General features: G+C 37.7%; 1 protein-coding gene across 5 annotated transcripts in view; it reads left to right on the top strand.

Moving 5' to 3' along the window:
* Positions 1-17,529, top strand: part of LOC136986141 (peripheral plasma membrane protein CASK-like) — a 108,167-nt gene that overhangs the window by 13,312 nt on the left and 77,326 nt on the right. For 3 of the 5 annotated variants that reach the window (XM_067283615.1, XM_067283612.1, XM_067283614.1), the window contains exons 8-12: positions 284-367; positions 2,431-2,539; positions 3,063-3,187; positions 15,726-15,803; positions 16,342-16,428. In XM_067283615.1, the coding sequence (XP_067139716.1) occupies positions 284-367; positions 2,431-2,539; positions 3,063-3,187; positions 15,726-15,803; positions 16,342-16,428 (483 nt within the window). The remainder of the gene's footprint in view (positions 1-283; positions 368-2,430; positions 2,540-3,062; positions 3,188-15,725; positions 15,804-16,341; positions 16,429-17,529) is intronic. The other 2 variants (XM_067283613.1, XM_067283616.1) reach the window with 1 other exon arrangement.

Raw genomic sequence — 17,529 nt, forward strand, 5'->3', positions numbered from 1 at the left:
CGAAATCCGGAAATTTAAATTATTTATTACTCTATTTTTAAACTTTTAACCATTATTATTAATAAATAATACATTTTTCTTGTCTATTCGTTATTTTTTCAAAAAGTAAACTCGAGTAACGTTCCGAATAGTCAAACAAAGCGAATTTTCCATCATGGAAACGTAACTTTGTCTTCTCGATTCGGATGTAATTTTCGTCGCAATTGTTCCATTTTTTTTTTATAAAGAAAATAATTTATTTTTCAGTTAATTATGGCTTTAATTGCTTCATTTTTTCCCGTAGGACAGAGACAATTGTGCCTCTAGGGTTCATTTACAAATCACTGTCGAAAATTTAAAACGATTTAACATTAGAAGGAAGTTAAAGGTAAGTGAAGATATTTGCTCTTCGTTTATATTACTGTGAATTTAATTACACGCGAGTAATTCAAAAATGTAATCGTCATTCAGACGATTACAATTTTTAATCCTGAATGGATGAAATCATCGCGTATCTTACGAGAAAAATCAATGAAATCCGGATGATGAGGATGGTGGAGCACGGAGATGAAGAGAGTGTGGAGAGTCAAGCGTAACTTACAAAAATATACGTGTGTTTTGAAAAATTACACGCAAATTACGCAGGATATTACGTAATTATTCTATTCTAATCGTCATATTTGCTCGAAACTCCAGAAAGGACTCAAGTGTTGATCAGAAAGGGCCAGCATCACTCCTTTCTGGATTGATGCTGGCTCCTTCCTGGAGTAATGCTTAAGTTTACGAAACAACAATGCAATTTAATAATTGAAATTTAAACATTTTATTAAATTATGACGCATATTTAACATTATTAGAATCATCCCAGAAAGTAACTTAACTTATTTTCCAATTTATCAAGGTGATGATGAATCTCGATTTTCTCTTTATTACTTGACCAAAAAGGGATGTGACGATGTCGTCGGAATATTAAGCGGATCGTTGGTGGCGTTTAAACGATTTTTCTTTTGTATTATGTTTTCGAAATAGCGTTTTAATGCTGTTAATTCGAGGTTTCTTTCGGATAATTAACCCATCCAAGCGTAGCGTGTAGTATTTATTCACGCATTAAGTTTTTATGAAAACTATCTGCCCGCAAACTCTCGGGATTATCCTAAATCATTGTTTGGCCATAACAGAGGCCTACCAGTGGATTACGTGTTATGGGTTCGCACCTGACCAATGCCATGTAAAGTTTACCGGGGTTTTCACGTGTACAGGGGCTAATTTTTCAACAGAAAGTCCTCTCTGAAGCATCCCTCTTGAGAGACTTACCCCATCAAATCAAACTTTAGTCATAAGAGAATCTCATGCTTACAAGAGATACGAAAGAGGAGGAGGAGGAGGAGGAGGAACAGAGAGGAAGAGGGATGAAATTTTTCCTCCTCCTCTCTCTTATCTAATATTTACTAAAGTAAATTTGCTCTCTCTCTTCATGCCAGTCCCCATGAACACGATCCCTCACTTACCCTCACAAATTTACTCTAAATACACTGTACAACCCGAAGAAAGATTCAGTTGTTTCACGTGATATTCGGACAGACAGACAAATAGACTCCTGAATACACGTACAAAGTTTCATACAAATCAGTTCGTGTAATAAACGAACGAACGTACAGAAAGATAATGGAGGAACCTGTCTGCCAGCTGTAAAAGGTTAGTATAACCCCTGTTTTTCCAGACTTATGGGGCACCCTGTACAATCATCCTAAGGATTCGTTGGTTCTTCCTTTTTATATTTTGATCCTGCATAAAGGAATTACTAGCTTATTTACTGATTTATGGGGAGGTAGATTAGATAAATATTTGGACGAAAATACTATAAAATTAAATATTAAATGTAAAGTTATGGTCTCCCATAATGGTGCCGTTAAATCTAAGCATGGTTACTGATGAATTGATGGTATAGAGGCGAAGCTACCCCTGTAGTTCCTCATTAAAAATATATAGCTGTGGCTTTTATGTTTGTGGAATGTTAATTGGGCTACGAGTCTTAAAAAAATAATATAAATTTTCGTTAAATCGAGGGATGATGCTGATTATATTCGTAAATTTAAAAATACTATAGTGAGGGATTTTTAAATATTAATAATTAGTTAATAGGTTCATCAGTGTCTGCAAATTACTCGACTCGATTTAGTGCCAGTTTCAAAACTGAACAAATTGTGGCGCTAAATCGGGGTTTGACTTAACGCCATTGTTAAGAGCCAACGATTTGGCTTAGGAATACACTTATATACACAGTCTTTACGAGCGCCTGAATGTATGTTTTCCCTCGTATTTCTCCGCTTAGAGGGAAAGACTGATTTACAGGATGGCATTTCGAACGGCGAAGATAAATATAGAATATTATTCACTATATACGAGAAAATATAAGCGTGTGACGTATCTATAACGTTGTTTTGTTTGCAGGAAATGGTATTGTCGGCCGTATCCAGTCCCAAATGGTACAATACGTACGGAGACCAGACCTACGACAGGTTATCCACGTACAGCATGGAAGACGAACTTACTTCTTCGGGTATTACTTCTTAATTCTCACTTTAATTTATTAAATAACTAGCTGATATTTTATTTAATGTTTTCGTACAAAAATACACGCATTAAAATTTATATAACGAGTAAGAATGTAATAGAAATTTACTCTAAATACACTGTACAACCCGAAGAAAGATTCAGTTGTTTCACGTGATATTCGGACAGACAGACAGATAGACTCCTGAATACACGTACAAAGTTTCATACAAATCAGTTCGTGTAATAAACGAACGAACGTACAGAAAGATAATGGAGGAACCTGTCTGCCAGTTTCGAAGAGACGTCGTTAGTCGAAATTTTGTCGCTTCGAGTTTCTTTCGGATTCGAAAAATACGTCTCGGTTTACGTAATTTTCCGGCATTTTTTTTTTTTTTTTACAAATAAGATTAATTTCTGGGTTAGAAGGGGGAACGAAGTCGTTCGTTACTCCTTTACGTAACGTTTACACCCGTTTATAGCGACGACGTTATTATTGAACACGAGGAACTAATTATTGTAATTATTAGCAGGCGCAGTTTCCTTGATACTGGACAGTTTGGAAGGCATTCAATGCCTGATTGAGAGTCGAGATCAGGATTGGACTTATCTCTCATCCGTTTTGGAGAACAGACAACTGCACAGTCTCTTAGAGGTAAGGCTTCTTTTCGTAACATCAATAGCCTACATCTTTCCCGTTCCTTCTATTAAACGTAGAGTATAGAGAACCGCTTGGTTATGTTACGTTCTAACCTTCTTAGATGCGCATTTGGAGACATTTTTACGTCGATCATTTACAAATATATATTTTAAACGTTTATACATTGCTTGTTACGCTCCTTCCTCCGTTTCCAGTCAATCGCTTCTAGTCCTATGACCCGAAATGCGCGTATAATTAGATTTCCGGTGTTAACTGCGCTAAATCGGGGCATTAAAATATCGACGTTACGCCGTAGCTCCGATAGTTACAACTTTTTCTCACCAGATGTCGCGACAGTCGTTAGATGGGGGACATTTTTCTAGCCGGTTTCTATTTATAGCGTAACAGAGAAACGAGACGTTACGATTCGCTTTTCTTTATTTACTCGGCGTAACAGCGGTAGGGAAATTTAGAATTTATCTACAACATCTCGGAATTCTCTCTAAAAGGGGAAGGAAAAATTAACATTTATCTCGACGCGAACACATTTTAATATTTTGCAGACGGACAGATCTACGGACGTTCGATTTTCCTTGTTTTAATGTTGAAACAATCGACTTCGGAATCGAGTAATTTCCGCATCTTCCGGTTCCGATTCCGGAAGTAGAAATGTATCTCGGCTCGTTACGTTCTGACCGGAAGCGATCGTATACGTAACGATAAATGGTAATTACCATTCCGGAAGTGACGGCATCATTTCTCAATTACGTAATGAGAAAAAAAAAAGGATTCCGGACGAGAATAACGACCGGTTACGCCTTGTTTAGAATCGTTACACGGATTACAATACCTGGGAACTGGATAATTGATAATTTACCGTCTGCTTTAGAGTTACGTTACGTTGGTATTTAAATATGGAACGTTGCGGATGTCTTTCTTCTTAAGTGGATAGCGTAACGAATGTAAACGAAGGCCTTTGTTTTCCATCTCATTTGTAAGGAGATGGTTCGAATCCCACTCGTCGTTAAGCTTCCGCCCGCTTCGTTACGGAGAAACTCACAAAAAAAAAGACTCGACGAAGTAGAGAAATCGAGCGGAAATCCAGGCCGAATCGACTTCCGGCCTCGTTCTCGGTCCGAAAGGGGCGGTGACGTAAAGCGCGCGCGCGCGCGGCGGAGCGGGAAAGGAATAAGAGGGGGGAGAGTATTCTTCGGCGGTCATGGACGGAGGGCGGAGGGTCCGTGCGAAATGTTCTTCCTATACGGAATGGTCAAGCGTCGGACGCGTAACGACGCCTTCCGAACGCCCGTCGAGGTGAGTTTACGTCACGTCACTTCCTTTACCGGTAATTTCCCTACTTTTACCTTAACGTTTATTCATTTTCGGGATTTTTCCCTCGATTTTAAGCGCGTTATACATCCCGCTAAAAACGTAAATCTCGCGCCTAACTCTGCAAAATAGGAAAAAAAAAAATCCCTAAATTCGGACGTTTCCTGTCGGGAGTTAGGACCGCTTCCCCCGTATAACAATAACTATGTCACTTTGGCGTTTGACTACTAAAGAGGCCTCCTCTTAAATTATCTGGAGGGTAATTTCCGGTAATTTAAGAGGAAGCGACTCAACCCCGCTCTTCGTAATTAAACTTTGACACCCTCGAGACTAACCCAGGGCCAAACGTAGTAGCTACTTAGAAATAAACGGCCGGGCGGAGAGACGACGGCGCTACTTCGAGGTGGGGCGACGCCACACTTCGGAATAGCGACGCCCGTTGGCAAATTGAGTTTGGGGAATTTTCGGAATTCTTTGACGTCTCTTGGAAAGTTTGGATGTGTTAGATCGACGTGTTTCGTGGAGTGGGGAGGAAAGAGACGGATGAGGTAATTTTACGAAAAGTTGGAAAACAAACGTCTCTTACACGTGACGTCCCTGGAGGTTTATTCATGTGACATCACACAAATACATTTCTTACAATAGATTATCTGTTAAAATACAGTAAAACCGAGTTACCGCTTTATTCGGGTCCCGTTTTGGGCAGATTTTACCTTAATAATCTACGTAAAAAACTGAAGTAACGCGTAAAGGGCGTCGCTATATGCGGGAACGGTTGGTTTAAAGTGTGCGCCGTTGAAGACGCGGTTTAAGTGAATAAAACGTCCCCGTTTAAAGCGTTATTTATAGAGAGCCGTAATTAATATACAGAATACGCCTTAGGAAATTTTGCCAATATCGAACTCTTCCTTTATAAATTTATCTCTTCTATTTTATTAACGAACCGCCATTTTTTCGACCCGCCCCCTGTCGTTATTCTAAGAAACGGCGATATACAAAAATTATCGGCCGAAGTTTCTTTTCGACGTAATATCGGGGAATAAGCGTTTCTCCTTCGGAGTTACTTTTCGCGATTAGTTCACCTGTAGGTCCGAAAGTCGCCGAGCGATTAATTAATTAATTCGTTCTCGCCCATCCACTTGTCCTTAGATTCGGCGTTCTAAATATTTAATTAAACTTATAAAATGTTAAAATATTTAAAATCCCTATATAAAAAATGCAATAAAAAGAAGACATTTTTAGAACTAATTTTCGATCGTCGTCTTTCCTTTTTGGTATTCGTCCTTTAAATTCGGATTAATTTTTAATTAGTACGAACGACTTTTTACAGTTTCATTAATTACGAAACGAATATTTAATTATTCGATTATTTTTTATTATTATTAATTTTTACAAATTATAATTATTTATTAATGACTTCGAAGACAGGTGTAATATTAAGGTATTGGTTGTTGCCATTTTTAGAATTTAAAAAAATAGACCTTAATTTCTTAAATGTACGTCACAGAAAATGAATAAAGTAACGAGGTGGCGCATTTTCATTTTATCCCTTGACGTTGGGTGTCGCCTTAATGTTGTCCCCCTACGCGTGCAGACGACAAAATTAACGTGACAACGTCAACGAAAGATTAAAACAATTTTTAATTAATACGAACAAATTTTTATATTTCCGTTAATCACGAAACGAATATTTAATTATTCGATTTTTTTACATTTCATACAAATTGTAACTATTTATTAATGATTTCGAAAACAGATGCAATATTATCGCCCGTTTCAGTTGTCGAAGATGATTGGTGGAACCAGTTGACGTTGGCTGTCGTCATATTGTCGCCCCGTGTATATCGGCCTTTAGATATTCCGTATACATATAGGCCGATACACACGGGCGGCAATGAGCGCCAACGACAGGTTTTTCTATTGTTTAGGTCAAAAGACATGATTCATGGAACTAGACGTTCAGGCCGATTATGGACTCAATTTTGAAATCGACGGGTTTTATTTTAAGGTATTACACTCGTAGAAGTAGAAATAAAGTAATGGCGAACAGACGCCCGAAAATTGAAGCTAACTGACGCAAAGCAACATGGGATTTTAGTATAAAAAATTATTGCCTTTCTGCTTTCATTAATGACAATACTTAATTTTTTTTATGACATTTGAGTATTGCGCTTAATCGTACATTTAATAATTCACGAATAACGAAGCGTTCTATAATGTTTACGAGAAAGTTCCGATCACAAGTATTCATGAGCTTTTTACAAGAGTGACGCTATTTAGGAAGGATACCGAAGTTTAATATAGTTTTGTCTATATATGGATGTTTACTACAGATTTATTTTAGAATTCGCTTGACTTCACAACATAATCGTCTGAACATCGTGATCCGTTTTACATCCGCCATATTTAATCCAGCTATTAATGTTTTACTCGCTGTATTCTATAAGTTACGTTACTTTACATTAATAAAATGCTTCGTTGCAGTAAAAAATATCTCGTAAAAGTACGTAAGTAAAAACGAACGTTCTAAAATAGCGAAAATGTAAGTTTTAGATAGTAAGAAGGACTAAATATGGCGGCACTCTACTGTATGCGCTATTCGATAAATCTAAAACTTTATTGTTTACTTTTGGTCAAACCCTAAGACTCCGCTGACATGTTTTTAGTCTAAATATAGGAATCGAGAAAAATGAGTGTTTTCGTTTCATTTCTATAGCGGGGGGTGAAGAAAAACTTAATCCCCGTCTTCGTAACTTTGAAGTTTCTTTGAAGTGGCTCAACTAATCGAACGATTCGCTTGGTCGAGTCCAAATAAATATATATATTTGTCTCTTCCGGTTCGGTCGCTCGGTTAATTCCGAGGATGGAATTTTCCGAGATTTCGAATTGGGAACGACGACGTTAGAGGAACGTTCGCGACTAACAATTCCGTTTCGAGTTATTGTCCGGAATGCCTAATTTCGAATCGAAAGTATAATTAATCAGAACAAAGGAGGAAGTGCAACGCTGTTAATTAAATCCTGGAAAAGGAAACGAGAGGAATTGGTAAGTAGAATTTTATAGACAGAATGTAGAAATGACTACGCGATCGGATATTTAATATCGTCCACCCCGATTTAATGTCTATTTTCTTTTACGTTCTACGTTTTAAGTTTTATCTCTGTCTGCGTTTTTCCGCGGTCATCCAGAATGTAACGAAATAAAAATTGTGTAGGGCACCTAATTTTTCGGGGTCCAGTACAATTTTATCTTTTCGCGCCCTCTGTATGTTCCTGCTTTTATCAACTCGAAGCTAAACTGAGCCTGGCGTTGATAAATGTAAATAAAGACAAGGCATATATAAGGCCTTCGAAAGCTTTGAACGGGCCCCCTTTGCTATTTTTTAACAAATAAAATACGTAGAATGTTTCTTTATTAGTAAGTAGCGGTTCATTTTTTATTAATAAAAATAGCTATTGGGGTAAAAGCACTAGGGGTCTTTAAGATTTCTTCAGGTCCTAGCTCCCCTCGGGTATATGAGGTCTAACAATTTATTTATTAAAGGAACCGCTAATTACTATATAACGCATATTAAATTTGGAGGAGGGGAAGACTCTTCCCTCCCCCAAATTTAATATGCGTTTCGCTGTATAAGGTTGACGTTTCTGTTATTCTTCGCGTTAAACCGGATAGGCGATAATAATACTTTGATGAAATAGAAAGATGTAAGAATAACAAACACATAGATACGTGGAAATGGTTTCACTATTGTTACCACAGGCAGAATCTGTCGATAGATTTATTGTCCCTTCGGATATCTCGAAATAGTGTCGCAGAATATAATAAAATGTCGAAGTTAAGTCGAAATCGAAGAATTATTACGCGAGTTTTAAGAGTTTGAATGTAGATTAAACGTATTCTCACTCGTCTTAGGAACACGCAATATCGAAAAAATTACGCTTCTTAATACGTAAAAGCGGAGATAAAGAAACTGACGTAAGCAATGACGTGGTTTTATATAAAACGAAGTGTTATTGGATCGCATACGTCACAGACAGATCCGAAATTCTCCTTATTTCGATGCCATTTTTGAATACAAAAAAGAAACATTCCGATAATTAATATAGTTTACACGCCATATATGTCAGCTTCCGAAAGATGAAATGCCAAATAATATATCTTAATAATCGTTAAAAACTTGAAATGTCAAGCGGACAGCCGGACTTGTTCATTGGGCTATTAAGGCTAAATAATTGATAAACAATTTGACAGGAGGCAGACCGCCAGGCTGCCATCTCTTGTTAAATATAATAATTATAAAAATTTGATTATAGCTAGTGACGAGAGTGATGTACAGTACCTTTGCCGTTTTATAGGAATTATACATTTGATATACTGTATAAATAATAAAGATTACGTCGTACATGGCGTAAAAAAAACGAAGATTAACACTTAGATTGAATTTTTTCCTCATCAATTACGTCAGAAAGTGTTCGACGTTTGGATAAAAACGAAGAAAATCCACACCTTTTTAACTCTCCTTATACTGTAATTAAAATTTATAAGAAATCTGTGATAAATGGCCGTACGTTTATGAATCATCCATCAAAAACAAATGTTTATTTCTTTTTAATTTTTTTAAAAATTACTATTGTCATCGGACATTTAATACAGACGGAAAAGAAAGCCAATGAAATAGCCCGTTTCATTTGAAACGGGCTACTTCATTGGCTTGTTTATCCGGCTAAAAACTCCGTTTAGCGTATTATTAAGTGTATTATGTTTTAATACTGGTGTTAACGTTATAGGTAACGAGATTACGTATACGCGTGATGTGACGTAAGCGGAAAGATTGAGGCAAACTTTACCCGTTTACGTTGCAAAAATTTAATTCTTTACTGCACGAAAGGTTCATAAAGGTCGTTTACTAACGATAAATTACAGAGTGGGGAAACGATCACGTGATAAAAACAACAATTAAGCGAACATAATTAGCAAGTGTTACGTCATTAAAGACCGATCATTAGCAATTGATACGCTTCTCTACTTTCGAGTACAGCCGTACTTCTAGAAACGGAAATTCAATTATTTTCTTGTATTCTTCTTTTGTATGAAGTTGGAAAATGTTATCGACATGTTTGACGTTCTGTCCCCTCCCAAATTTCCGAATTCCCCTCCGACAAAAAGTTGGCTGGAACAATTTCTAAGAGGGGGGAACGTATTGAATTCTTTAAACAAAATGGCGTACTATTTGTTCGAATGCCGAGATTGATTCGTTATTAAAGATGAAAGAACTGGGAACCGGCATGGAAAATATCAAAAATTGATGTACTTCGTTTATATTTCTCAAATACGTCATCGATTCATGTAAATATTTTATGCAATTCCCGCAGGAAAACCGTTCTAATTCTTTAGAAATCATTCCGCTGTTTACATTTTAAATTAAGTAGACTTACTCTTGTTGTTTACAAATTCCTGTTTCTCCTTCTGTAATAGTGGTTTTGATTGTCGAGGCCCCAGGCAAGTGTAAACAATCGGGCCTTCTGTATATTGTGAATATTTATTTATTTAATGTAAAGGCCGTATCGCACCGTGTGAAACCAGAGCTTTCGCTAGAGACCCGCGTAACATTTAAATGACAATAGTCAGCACGCGATTCAGAAATCTTTAGAGAGGGTGTAGAAAAGAAACAATCTTTTACTACCCGAGATACCCGGCTTTATTCGAAAAATCCTCCAAAAGGGGGTGCAGTTTCGCCCTGCACACTCCTAAATTTGCCTTCGCACAAGATGGCCTGTCTAGTTCTTCTATAAGGGCAGAAGTTCGATGGGATATTTGGAATTTTTTCCTTGTTTTTCGTGTGTTTATTATTCATCACACGTAGATAGATGATAGTGTAAGTAGAAACAGACCTGTTTAACACGATTTTAGTGAATCAACTGGCTGTTTAGTTGATCTAAATCGTACGACCTGCTTCGCCCTTGGTATGGAGACTCTTAAAAGAGCGAAATCTTAGACCAGGGGTCGATAACCTGCCGTTCTGGAACCGCACGTGGCTCTTTGAGAATGTTTATGTGGCTCCAAACGTCACTCTCCGGTATATAGAACGTCTCCAATACACTTCAGCAGCCAATAAATGACTATATTTTTCAGAACCACGGGTTTGAAAACGATTGTGTCAGAGCCCTTTTTTCGTTGTACGCAAGTGTGAAAGCTTCACAGGTTTTTTTGAAAGCTCGTGGCCAGTATCTGCGTGGCTCTTTATGTATCTGTGGAGTGGGAAATTGATACTGAATTAATAATGTAGGAATTTAGATTGAAAGCATTTTCAAGCTTTCAAAGAAGGCTGTAATTAGAGAAGTCTGTACAACGATGGCTAAATAGATAATTACAGAGCAGCGGAAGAATTTGTAACGAAAGCTCCTTCACAAAATTGCTTTTGAGCACAAGCATTTTGCACGGAAGCACACTTCGTTTTCAATATTTATTATGCAGCATTTTCAATCGACAATACTTATTCAAGTGTTTGATACGCATTGTTCATTTGCATATCTCGAAGCTCTTGGCATTTCGGTTTGTCGAAAAATTGGCCCTTCTGGCAAGAAAGGGTGCAAAGATCTAAGTTACGCGCGCGCCTGCTGCCATTGTGTGCTTCATTTTACATTGTTAATTAATTTTTTATAATGTATTAGTTACGTGACTCGTTCGTCGCGACTCCTACTCTTACCGATCATTAATCGGCGAGGAATACGAAGAACTCGTTTCTTTACGCGCAATTTGATTGGATGCTTATGTATTGTACGACCACTCTCGACCTTTGATCTTTTCCTTTCGAGAAAATGGAAAACGTTAGTGTAAAAATGAGAAAATGGACGATGAAAATTAGTTTCTAGATCGATTTTTCCAAAATTTTACTTCGAAATTACGCGCAATCGTTAAGTTTAAACGCCATTTTTTTCCGCGTAATATTTATAAAAACTATTTCAGAAATTAATTGTTGTTCAAATATACATTTACGAAAATAAATAATTAAAATTAATTTATTTTATATTATATTTTAGCGCGTAAAATATTTAAAAAAAATTAATCTCACTAAGAGGAACACTAGTCAATAAAAGGGTTACATTATGACGTATTATGACGATTATAATTAATCATTTCGAAACTTTATACAGAAGTAATCGAATATTAAATCATGGTTTAAATATAGATTTAATAACGAAACATTTAAATACAGTAAAACCTGTATAAAACGGAATCGCACGATATCGAATATTTTTTTTTTCGGTACTCTGCAATGCCGGCTTACACGGGTTTTACTGTATCCCCAATCTTCATCTTCTATTGCAATCTGCAACCCTTTCTTTAGAATTTCGTAAATATATGAAATTATAATTTTTCGGGTTAAGTAATAGAATTTCGCCCTCCCCGAAATCGCTTAAGAAGGGGGACGTAGTTTCCTTTCACGACGGGAAAATCGAAGAACGTCATATATCATTGGCAAGATAGGAAAGTTAAGAGGAAGATCGATGGCGACGGAGACGATCCCCTCGAGATTTTCAAAAACGCGCGGGGAATATCGCGTGGAAATTCGCTTCGAATGTCCTGAACACGGACTTCCATAAACGAAAATTGGAAATCGTCCTAACCTCGCGGGTCTTATCAATTCTTCTATCACTTTTACTTCGTCTTCTTGGATCAATAGAAAGAAAGAAAGAAAAATTTATCACCATCCGCTCCCGCTTATTAATTAGAATGGGGGCCATTCAAGTATTACATCAGCAGTTTATGGGTCAGGGGGATTCGTTTGTATCTGACGATTGCTGAAGAGTGGGTCCAGTATTTGGTGTGGGTTTGCGCCTGAGGAGTTTTTTCTTCAAATTTGTAACACCTAAATAAGGGGCCAGTTTTCCATAAAATACCATCCGGGAGGGCTTTCTTGGTGAGGCACTGGCAACATTAGGAGATACATAGGAGTTTAAAGTAGGAACAGACACGAATTTTAATTTAAATAAATAAATTGGTCACGTTCTTTGATAGACTGACAGACACAAGATATTTCAGGGGGTACAGAATAATTTTGACAGTTGCAAGCCCCGAAATACCCTCGTAACTACGGAAAATACGCTACGTTGGAATGTTTAGGGCCACTTTTCGACCTCCATATCTTATTTAAACAAATAATAATATTAATAATAATAATAATTTTGCGTGCATCTCCGGAGACGTAAAGTGGAAGAATTTTTAAGATCGATGAGCTCAATTTCCAATTCTCGTTTATCGAGACGAGATTTGGTGTGATATTCGAGGCGATCGCGATCACGCGATATTCCCCGCGCGCTTCTCTAAATAGTCGGAAATTCTCCTCTCTTAATCGATCTTGCTCCCGCTACTCCTTAAATTTCCTTTATCGAAGACGATTGAAGACGACAGGAGGAGGGGGAAAACCCTCCATTAATCGTTATTAAGAGTTTGTTTTGAAATTCGGATTAAATGTCGTTAATTTAATTGTCCGACGAAGAATAACTTTGAGGAACTCTTATGTAAACCCCGAGAATAATTCGTTAAATCGGGGGAAACGTCAATGAAGAATATTCCCTCCCTACCGGGGAAGGCCTGACTTAAGACTTGTGGGCCTAAGCTATAACATATAACATCGCTTCCTGTCCACCAAATAATGATAGATTTAAAAATGTCAGGCCCTAATCTATAGACTACTAACTCCAGGCCCTAAGCTGCTTACTTGCGAATCCGGCTCTGCTGCCAGTTACACTTTTGAGGCCTTACTGTGTATTAGAAGCGAGGTAGCTTTAAAAAGATTTTAAGTAATAAAATTTAGTGGGGGGTTAAACACTTTCTGTTCTTATAATACGAGATGCGATGGAGTGAAGTCCTTGTAACAAATGTCTTTTTGAGGTTCTCATAAATGTCGAGCTGCGGCCAAACAGTGCTGCTGGCCCTGACCTGATAAGGCCTGGTCTCTTCAAGTGCAAGTACAAAAGGGAATTTTACGTAGGGAATTGAATTGTTTCTCTGTATTCTTCTTGTGTAGCATTCATCTCTCTTGTACTAACGAAGCCACTGGATAGACTAATTATCTGTCCGAGTCGACTTTGTCTAATTATAATTTAAATACTTTGTGTATTAATAACCAGAAGTGTTTAAATTATAATTAAAATCGATCGAATTATCCGCCGTTGCCGTTTCGTAATTTAATGACGTCATTCGTAATGCCCGTTCGCCTCTCTCCTTCGGGATTTGTTCGCTTCTTTCTTAAATTAATGCGCATCGCTCACTAACGTTAACGATCTATTTAAATACGAGAAAAGGAAAAATATTATAAGAAACATTCGAATAAAATAATAAAAATCGAAGAAATAAATAAATAAAATAATTCCCCGAGTTATTTCCGACTTTCGCCGAGAGATGGCGGCATGTCCGTCATACTTTAATCGCCGTATTGTTTTAATTGTCGGGTAAAAATCGAAAGTTGGTCCGAATTATCTGCGGAGAAATAATTAAAATAATTAATTTAAAATTATAAATATTATTAAAATAAAAGAAATAACGTAGATTTCATTCGAGTGACTACTCTCTAGTCTTCGTGTCGTTTTCCCTCACCATCCGGTCGCCCCATTGTGGGCCTGGCCGAACCCATAATGGGCCTTCTAAAATAGGCCCTCTTAGTGCCCACAGGGCGGAAAGAGTATAAAAAAAAAGTTTTCGTGTCGCTACACGTTTCTGCCTTTGTGCGTTTTGTTACGTCTCGATTAACTAAATAAGTGTTCTACCCAGTGGTGATATTCAGCGGGTTCGCACAGGTTCGGCCGAACCCGTTGTTAAAATTTTCAGTTTTTCGAACCTTGTTAAACACACGGAACATTTCTCAGTGGTTTTTTTTAAATATATTAAAATATACGTATTATACTCTGTAATACTACTAAACTAGGGTCTTATACCCCGTTCGCACAGAGCATTTCAATGTAGATTGTGAGCAAGGTCGGGGACTATGCCTTGGTGCGATCTCTCTCGACCGTTTCGATCTCGACCGAAACGAGGTTTAATCGCGATCGATTCAAGAGAGTTCTTGAAACTAGATCCAGTCATAAGAGAGATTCCAGAATCTCACGCGCGCGAGATAATACAAGATGGCTGTGGAACATGTGTCGGGCTACGGACAGCGAAATAAAAAGGGATATTGTATTACGAGAGATGATGACATCTGTCTACTATGAGTAGTGCCATTCGGGGTGAAAAATTTCTCTGCCTAAAAAAAAAGGGCGACAGCAGTAATATACTAACTATTGTTACCTGGTCTTCGCCCAGGGCTCGTTACGTTTCAAATACGCCACTGATTATTAGATATATCGCAACGAAAGGTATTGTATTTATTTCTAGCCAAAACTTCCATTTCGTTTGTCGGTGATTGTCAGGGAAAAATTTTCTGCTAGCGAACCCTTTGTTAACTATTTCGAATATCGCCACTGGTTCTACCAATTGTCAAATTTGCATATAAAGTGTTGTTTCCGGGTGTTTGTTCTTAGTGTTTGTTTCTTATGTCTACGCGTATTAGAATCGGGAAGTGAACTCGCGAGTACGAAACTCCGGAGAGCGTAGTTAACGCGTCAATGCATTGCATTGTTTCTCATACAAAGTAACAATACAATTGTTTGTAAAGATTCTTTCTCCGTAACGAAATTGCCGTAACCTGTGCCTGGAATTTCATAGAATATATTGAAATTCTGAGGTTGAAGAGATCAAATTTAATCTTTAACACATTTTTTTCGGCCGTTATTTTCGTGTAAACGCATAAAAAACCGTAAAAATTAACTGGTATACTTATTAAAATTATTAAAAATATATATTTATTTATTTAAAAAATTTAATTTTCGCTCCGAATTGCGCGGAAATGAATTTCTTTAAACGCTGTAGTGACGACCGGTTTCTTAGTGTAACTTTACGATTATCGATCGAAGTTCGGTCGCACGTCACTTCCGCATTAAATTTTTACGACGTTTCTCTTCTTCTATAAACATCGATCACTTTTCTTTTCCTGGGTAAGATTCCAGCCCAAATGAGGGAGTGGCGACCCCCGGGGGGTCAAACACCTCTCATTCAGAGCTAAAATCTTATCGTTTTCCTCGTACGCTTTCGTCGCGCCGAAAAAAAAAAATTAATTTTTCAGATTTTTTCAAAGAGTGAAATTATGAATGTTTACAAAATGAAATCTTAAAATTTCTTTCAGCTTTACGATCAGATCCACATGAAATCCTTAACCCCTTTGAGATATCCTTTCGTGGACGCCATCACTGCCGTCAGAGAGGTGAGTTTCTTCTTCCTGGTTTATCACCCCTTATATCTATTAGGATGTGTTGATTAAAATAAAAAAGAAATCTCGAGTCCCGTATTAACGTTTTCTCGTTTATACTTCACACTTTCCCATTTATAAATAATGAAATAAAACAGTTGGAAAGTGGTCATTCTCAATGAGGATCGGCCAATTTGAGATTTTGTAAGAACGAATGGCGAATCCTGCTTATTGAGGCGTTGAATAGGTTAAAACACGACCTTTCGACATTCGGTGATCGAAATACACGTCACTTTTTACACGATTTAGCACTCGTTACTAGCGGGCTCGACCCGCAATGGGATCAAAACTTCGAAAGGAGGGATGTAAAACAGTTTTCTAAACCTTGATACGTGCTTAGTACTGAAATAAGGCGATAAAATTCGGCAATTTAATTAAGAAACACGCGTGTATCCACCGTAAATTTAATTATTATTTCGGAAAATATACTCCAAATAAAGTTTTTTAATATAATTATAAATTGTGTTACCGTACGACGTTTCTTTCTTTGCAGGTTTTGGATATTCTCAAAGAGTGTCCTGTTGATCTAGAGACTGAAGCTGAAGAACTGAGAATGATTCTTTGTAAAGACGATATTAAAGTAAGTACTGTATGTTGTCCATATTAATTAAGTGTTAACATACTGTTGCCTTTATGATTCGGGTTCGAGTTCGGGTCGCGGTCTTCAGTTTTTCACAGGTCGTCTTTTTCGGTTACATCGGGCTCACCTCTCATTACCCGGTCGTCTCCATTATGGGTTTAGCCAGACCTATAATGGGTATGATTAAAAGTAGTACACACAGGACTAGGAAAAATGTGTTCACAGATAGAAAAACTTCTTAATAATATTTAAATTAACGAATATATTTCATACATTAAAATTTATGGTTTGGTGGATGAGATACGTCACATGGGCGATCTGCAGTGAGAGGATGCCTTCCAGAAGACTTTCTACGGGAAACTTGCCCCTGTTTAGGTGTCAGACAGACGGCCGGATGGCCGAGCGGTCAAGGTGGCAGCCTACCGCTCTGGGGGACCCGGGATCGAATCCGAACGGGTCGAATAATCCCCAGGAATTTTTCGGGGGGTGGTCCGTTCGGATATGTCGGGCCCCGTCCCTCACCACCCGGTCGCCCCATTGTGGACCTGGCCGAACCCATAATGGGCTTTCTTAAAAGAGGCCCTCTTAGTGCCCACAGGGCGGAAAGAGTTAAAAAAAAAAAAAAAAAAAAAAGGTGTCAGACACGCGAAGGTAACCAGGCAAATGGATAAAAAAGTGAGCATCCGATTCAGATTTACCGTCATTCGTATGGATGAAAAATTAAAGAGGAACTCGAAACGTCAGAACTGATACTCACAATACAATTGAACGTCGAGATTGTAAACTTAATGTCGAGAAAAGCGTTTATACGCTGCAGTGAAACATGACACATCACATATTTCATCCACACGTTGAGCGACATTAGAAATATCTGGTGTCACCCACAACTATCGTGCAAAGAGAAACATTTCTTTTGGCTTTTTTCTTCTTTAAAGTGCTTTTCTCTCTGTGGGCACTAAGAAGATCCTTTTTTATATTCATTGTGAGTTTTCCCAGGCACACAATGGGATGAGGCCTCAATATATTCGAGACGAACCACCCGTGATATTTTGCCGCTCAGATTCGATTCCGGGTGTCCTAGAGCAGTAGGTTGACGCCTTA

The sequence above is a fragment of the Centruroides vittatus genome, unplaced genomic scaffold, assembly GCF_030686945.1.
Source record: "Centruroides vittatus isolate TY-2023 unplaced genomic scaffold, ASM3068694v2 scaffold_1014, whole genome shotgun sequence".
Lineage (NCBI taxonomy): Eukaryota > Metazoa > Arthropoda > Arachnida > Scorpiones > Buthidae > Centruroides > Centruroides vittatus.